The sequence below is a fragment of the Dendroctonus ponderosae genome, unplaced genomic scaffold (assembly GCF_020466585.1).
Source record: "Dendroctonus ponderosae isolate FM_Combo_2020 unplaced genomic scaffold, Dpon_F_20191213v2 Dpon_F_20191213_5, whole genome shotgun sequence".
Taxonomy (NCBI): Eukaryota; Metazoa; Arthropoda; class Insecta; order Coleoptera; family Curculionidae; genus Dendroctonus; species Dendroctonus ponderosae.
Window position 1 is genome coordinate 14,012,122 of NW_026018715.1, and position 7,146 is coordinate 14,019,267.

The 7,146-nt window shown below is 40.1% G+C and overlaps 1 protein-coding gene across 6 annotated transcripts in view; it reads left to right on the forward strand.

Moving 5' to 3' along the window:
- The window catches only part of LOC109545507 (pancreatic triacylglycerol lipase), a 30,807-nt gene that overhangs the window by 21,470 nt on the left and 2,191 nt on the right, over positions 1–7,146 (forward strand). For 5 of the 6 annotated variants that reach the window (XM_048666472.1, XM_048666473.1, XM_048666470.1 and 2 more), the window contains 5 exons: positions 905–1,057; positions 5,967–6,104; positions 6,235–6,322; positions 6,451–6,562; positions 6,619–6,719. In XM_048666472.1, the coding sequence (XP_048522429.1) occupies positions 905–1,057; positions 5,967–6,104; positions 6,235–6,322; positions 6,451–6,562; positions 6,619–6,719 (592 nt within the window). Of the gene's footprint in view, positions 1–904; positions 1,058–5,966; positions 6,105–6,234; positions 6,323–6,426; positions 6,563–6,618; positions 6,720–7,146 lie in introns of all 6 variants that reach the window. The other variant, XM_048666474.1, reaches the window with a different exon arrangement.

A 7,146-nucleotide genomic window follows, 5' to 3' on the forward strand; every position in this document is an offset into this window, starting at 1 on the left:
CAAGTTTCTACTCAGGTGAAACTCAGGTGTTGGGAGTAAAGTGCCAAAGTCATTTGAAGATTCACATTGACAAGTTCCAGACTTCCTCAATTCACTAATGGATTGCAAGGAAACCGTTTCGCCACGACGAATTTGCAAGTTCTTCCAACGTGGATTGTGCAAATTCGGAAATCGCTGCCGAAACAGCCACCAACCGATGGAATATCAAAAAAAACAGGCAAAAACCTGCGGAATTTGCTTTGAAGCGATTTCGCAGAATTCGACCCTCTTTGGGGTTCTGCCCAATTGCAGCCACTGCTTCTGCTTCACGTGCATCCAAAGATGGAGACAGAGCAAAGACTTTGACGTGAGCGTGTCCAGAGCGTGTCCCGAATGCCGGACGGTGTCCAACTTTGTCTACCCGAGTCGCGTGTGGTTCGAGCACAAGGCCGATAAGGAGAAGTTCATTTTGAGGGAGAAAAACCGCAGGCAAACCATCGACTGCCAATTCTTCCGCAAAGGCCGCGGCAAGTGTCCGTTTGGAAACACCTGCCTCTATCTTCACGCCCTCCCCAATGGGAAGAAACTGGACGTGGGCCCACCGAAGCAGCGCCGACGAAGAACGGCCAGCTACGTGGACTTTGATGTGGTCCAGGAGATTATTCACTGGTTGAACGACGAAAGCGACGAGTTCTTCGATTTTCAACTCTACGAGCCCCACGATATCCGGGGGTTGATCGCCTTTGACGCCCTGATTGACACCGACTCTGATGCGGAAAGCCTTGACTCTGAATGCGCTTTGTTCATATAGTTCACAAATTATTTACAGGGTATTTTTAGCAGTTAAGTCCGTTACATGTTGCAACTCTTGTCCGTTACACTTTCAATAAAAAAGCGAAAATGATGGGAATTCCATTTCTTTCAGGTAAAAGACATGCGGGATGAGCTGCTCAAGGCGGAGGACCTCAATGTGATTGTGGTCGATTGGGCCGGAGGAAGTCTTCCGCTTTACACTCAAGCCACAGCCAACACTCGACTGGTCGGTTTGGAGATCGCTCATCTCATTAATTACTTACTGGTACGTACGTGAGTTTCCTAATAAGTTTGAGTCTACATTTCAGCAGATCATTTTTGCTATAAATTGTTGGATTCGGCACTTCTTTGCCATGAAAATCGTGTTTGGGCTGAGGCATTTGAGCTTTCTGGAAACATTTCTCGGCCAAAAATCATCTTTTTCAGATAAAACATTTCAGGTAAACTTCCATTAAAATTTGACTTATTTGGTATCTACTAAAGCCGAAAATGCTGAAAAGACGGAAGGTTCCATTAAAAAAGAAACATTCTTCCATATAAGTAGATGAAAGGTTTCGCTTGTTCATCGGCAAGTTTCCCGGAAATTTCTGAGCTTATGACGGCCAAAAATTCTTGCATCACTTGCTTAAAAAAATTAATGCTCTTCAACTGAAAGAGCCGGGAAATTGGGGTTCCTTGCATTCGATAGCTAGGGAGATGTGCTATATGACGAGTGGTCCTGGTGTCTTCATCACGGTCGCATAATTTTCCACGATTTTTTCMGTTTTGRAAATCTTGCATTCACGCGCTRTCRAAAAGTCGGGCAKCCCTTGCYTATAAAATTAATTTCTCTGGAACTACAARAACCASGMAWTAGRGGTTTAGTGCACTGGATRGCTAAGGAAATWYTRTATATAACTAGTGCWYCTGGTATCTTCWTCACGGTCGYATAATYTTCCASGATTTTTTCAGTTTTGAAAATCTTGCATKCACGCGCTATCAAAAAGTCGGGCATCCCTTGCTTATAAAATTAATTTCTCTGGAACTACAAGAACCACGAATTAGGGGTTTAGTGCACTGGATGGCTAAGGAAATTCTAGATATAACTAGTGCTCCTGGTATCTTCATCACGGTCGCATAATTTTCCACGATTTTTTCAGTTTTGAAAATCTTGCATTCACGCGCTATCAAAAAGTCGGGCATCCTTTGCTTATAAAATTAATTTCTGTGAAACTACCAGAACCAGGAATTAGGGGTTTAGTGCACTGGATAGCTAAGAAAATTCTATATATAACTAGTGCTCCTGGTATCTTCTTCACGGTCGCATAATTTTCCACGATTTTTTCAGTTTTGAAAATCTTGCATTCACGCGCTATCAAAAAGTCGGGCATCCCTTGCTTATAAAATTAATTTCTCTGGAACTACAAGGACCAGGCAATAGGGGTTTAGTGCACTGGATAGCTAAGGAAATATTATTTATAACTAGTGCTCCTGGTATCTTAATCACGGTCGCATAATTTTCCACGATTTTTTCAGTTTTGAAAATCTTGCATTCACGCGCTATCGAAAAGTCGGGCATCCCTTGCTTATAAAATTAATTTCTCTGGAACTACAAGAACCACGAATTAGGGGTTTAGTGCACTGGATGGCTAAGGAAATATTGTATATAACTAGTGCATCTGGTATCTTCTTCACGGTCGTATAATCTTCCACGATTTTTTCAGTTTTGAAAATCTTGCATTCACGCGCTATCAAAAAGTCGGGCATCCCTTGCTTATAAAATTAATTTCTCTGGAACTACAAGAACCACGAATTAGGGGTTTAGTGCACTGGATGGCTAAGGAAATTCTAGATATAACTAGTGCTCCTGGTATCTTCATCACGGTCGCATAATTTTGCACGATTTTTTCAGTCTTGAAAATCTTGCATTCCCGCGCTATCAAAAAGTCGGGTAGCCCTAGCTTATAAAATTAATTTCTCAGAAACTACAAGAACCAGGAATTAGGGGTTTAGTGCACTGGATAGCTAAGGAAATATTATATATCACTAGTGCTCCTGGTATCTTCATCACGGTCGCATAATTTTTCAGGATTTTTTCAGTTTTGAAACTCTTGCATTCACGCGCTATCAAAAAGTCGGGCATCCCTTGCTTATAAAATTAATTTCTCTGGAACTAGAAGAACCAGGCAATAGGGGTTTAGTGCACTGGATAGCTAAGGAAATATTATTTATAACTAGTGCTCCTGGTATCTTCCTCACCGTCGCATAATCTTCCACGATTTTTTCAGTTTTGAAAATCTTGCATTCACGCGATATCAAAAAGTCGGGTAGCCCTAGCTTATAAAATTAATTTCTCAGAAACTACAAGAACTAGGAATTAGGGGTTTAGTGCACTGGATAGCTAAGGAAACATTATATCTAACTAGTGCTCCTGGTATTTTCATCACGGTCGCATAATTTTGCACGATTTTTTCAGTCTTGAAAATCTTGCATTCCCGCGCTATCAAAAAGTCGGGCATCCCTTGCTTATAAAATTAATTTCTCTGAAACTACAAGAACCAGGCAATAGGCGTTTAGTGCACTGGATAGCCAAGGAAATATGATATTTAACGAGTGCTCCTGGTATCTTGTCCATGGTCAGTAAATTTTTTGCAACATTTTTAGTTTTTACGATTTTTCCTGAGTCGCTATCAAAAAGGCGTGCATCACTTGCTTAATAAGACAGTTTCTCTAAAACTGAAAGAAACAGGAACTTGGGGCGCAGGGCACTGGATAGGTAAAGAAATGTGCCATATAAGGATTGGGCCTGGTATCTTGATCAGCAACTGAAAATTTTCCATGAATTTTTCAGTTTCGAAAATTTTGCCTTCGGTCGCTATCAAAAAGTCGTGCCTTACTTGCTTAAAAAATTAATTTCTCTCAAACGAAAGAAACCAGGAGATTGGGGTCCAGTGCACTGAATAGCACAGGAAATTTGCCATAAAAGAAGGTGATTTCGCTTCTTATTCATTATCAGCAAATTTGCTATGAATTTTTTAGCTTCGAAAATTTTGCCTTCAGTCGCTATCAAAAAGTCGTGTCTTACTTGCTTAAAAAAATAATTTCTCTAAAACGAAAGAAACCAGGAGATTGGGGTCCAGTGCACTGAATAGCACAGCAAACTTGCCATAAAAGAAGGAGATTTCGCTTCTTATTCATTATCAGCAAATTTGCTATGAATTTTTTAGTTTCGAAAATTTTGACTTCAGTCGCTATCAAAAAGTCGTGTCTTACTTGCTTAAAAAAATAATTTCTCTAAAACGAAAGAAACCAGGAGATTGGCGTCCAGTGCACTGAATAGCACAGGAAATTTGCCATAAAAGGTGATTTCGCTTCTTATTCATTATCAACAAATTTGCTATGAATTTTTTAGCTTCGAAAATTTTGCCTTCAGTCGCTATAAAAAAGTCGTGCCTTACTTGCTTAAAAAAACAATTTCTCTCAAACGAAAGAAACCAGGAGATTGGCGTCCAGTGCACTGAATAGCACAGGAAACTTGCCATAAAAGAAGGTGATTTCGCTTCTTATTCATTATCAGCAAATTTCAAAACTTTTTTTCTATTGCAAATTGACCAAAAAGGGAGTTTTTTGCACTTATTTCAGTGTCGCGCCCACAGGGTTCGGCACAACAAACGCTTTCTTTTCAGTTTGATGTAGAAGTTGTGGTGAACCTTTCGCACACCCGCACGATTTGAAGCCAAAAAACGCCGAATTAACTGCTGCCTGAAACGTTTTTGCGCTGGATCTCGTCCAAAGGCGTTATGCAAAAGCTGTGCTTTTGCCCAAAAATTGAACCCAAATCCTCATTTAGAAGAATTTTTAATCCAAGAGGGATCGAAAACGGAAGGAAGCGAAAACTTTGCCATCATTTTCGGCTATTCGAGCTGTATTTAATCCTCATTTTAAACCGGTTTATGTGAGGTTCCACTGCAAACAAGCCAGTTCAGATCGATTTGACTTGTTCTTTCTGCAATCCTGCTACACCATTTGGCTTTGCGTCACTTTTCTTCTGAACGCTTTTGAGTGAGTGAGCGGATCAAAACACTTTTGGCCTTTTAACACACATGGGATGGAAAGAAAGTAGTAGTCTCTTTCGTCCCTTTTTCTCCGACATCGCGTAAATGAGTGAATCTCCCCACATTTGGAGGAGGAGAACTCGAAAATAAATTCGCTCTTTTACACCAAATGGCGGTGTTTGAACGTTATTTGTGAGCAAAACAACATTCGCCGCCGCTTCTCGGCTAAATTGCAAAAGGGAGCTAATTCCACCATTGGAAGCAGGAATGCAGAAACGCTTAAAACAGCGCACATCTGCGGACATTGCAGTAGCCAGTGCAGGAACAAGGTAGACTTTAAAATTTAAACTGTGCGCTTAATTCCGCCCGTTTCTGCCCTCCTGGTTCGAATTTTGAAGATATGAGAATTGTTTGTTTTAAAGGAGGCAACAAATTTAATTAAACCACTTGCTCTGACGCTCTGCGAATCGCATACACATTAATTACTTTTTCAAATTCATCCTCCTGCTTGTTTGCTATTTTGTTTAATAACGGAAGAAATCGTCCGCAGTCTTTTCTGTGTTGTTGCTTGCGCCTCCCTCCTACTTTCATTATGTTGCATTTAATGATTAAATAAACCCAGTTTGTTTTTTCTTTGTCCTTTCTTATTTTTCAATCTCTCTCAAGGCAGCAGCAGGCAAGGTTTCGTTTTCCAAGCAATAGGAGTCAAGTCCATTTTCTACCAGGAGGCCAGGAGGATGGGGAGACCTCGATAAACTAACTGCTTATTKWGAGCCCCGATCAACCGGCGTTTAACCAACTCCAAGTTCAGTTAAACGCTGATTTAAACCGTTGTTTAGCAGGAGMGCAGGATCGTAGACATATAAATACTGAACAATTTCTCGGAGTGTGTGAGCAAATTTGCAGAYKTTCAGTYTTCTTTTGGGGGTTGAGTAAATAAACAACAGAGGAAATTTTAATTTTCTTACATACATTTTGGGGGGATTCGCATTGATTTGATGGATGATTGATGATCGCCCTCCCATCACCTTGTCCCGTGCAGGTTAAACCTGAATCTCAATCCAAGCTAGCAGGAGCTCATAAGTGGCGACTAGACAAGCCGGAAAAAGAATGCGAAATTTACCATTTTGCTTCTTCCAGAAAAACTATGAAATGGACACGAGAAATGTGCACATAATTGGGCATTCGTTGGGGGCGCATACGGCTGGATATGCAGGATCGTTAGTTCCAGGCTTGGGCCGCATAACTGGACTAGATCCAGCTGAGCCGTACTTTCAGGTAATAAAACTGCTCTTTTTAAGTGGGGCACTTAATTAATTTCACTCAAAAAACGCCGGTTTCGGTTGCAAAAGAGATCATCAAAAGTGCAAGTCAGAAAAAGCCGTTAAACTTTTTGCGAATTTTCCAGGGAATGCCAGCCCATGTCCGTTTGGACCCATCGGATGCCGATCTGGTCGATGTCATCCACACTGATGGAAAAGGAATTATCTTCCTAGGTACCTGCTTTCGTTACCCGTTGCACTTTTTGGCAAATTTGGAAAACTTTTTTTGAAATGTTCACTTGGCACTTCTGTTATTAATCGGTGCCTATCCTTAATAGGTATGCATACTCCGTTTTTTGCAGGATACGGCATGTCGCAGCCCTGCGGCCACTTGGATTTCTACCCCAACGATGGCAAAGAACAGCCAGGCTGCGACATCACGCAAACACCCCTGGTGCCCCTAACGCTCATAAGGTAGGGCTTTTCTCAAAGTGAAACCAGCACAAGATAAGGCAATCTCGGATTTTTAGGGATGGCTTGGAGGAAGCTTCCAGAGTTTTGGTGGCTTGCAATCATGTGCGCGCCATCAAGCTCTTCATCGACAGCATCAACACTCAGTGCCCCTACATAGGTGAGACTTCATCCCTTAAGATCCCAGATAGCACACAAATATTACAGTCATATTTTTTTGCAATATTTAATATAGGTTGAAGCGACAGATTCTTGAATATTATAACAATATTTCTTTGACATTTAAATCAGATGTTTAAGAAATATTATTTAAAAATATATATTTTACATTTAAATCAGATATTTACGAAATATTTACGAAATATATTCACTTTTTGCGTGTTAGTGGTGTTATATATAGACACAAAAAGTATTACGTACTAAGAAAACCTATTATTATTTTATCTATTTCATGCTAATTAAATATTAGAAACAAATAATATTTAAAAAATATTTCCTTTTGCTCTGAAATATTTGCTATTCATTGATCAATGAAAATTCAGATATGTTCTAAAGTTTGTTCACATTTATTAAAAATAATATATTAG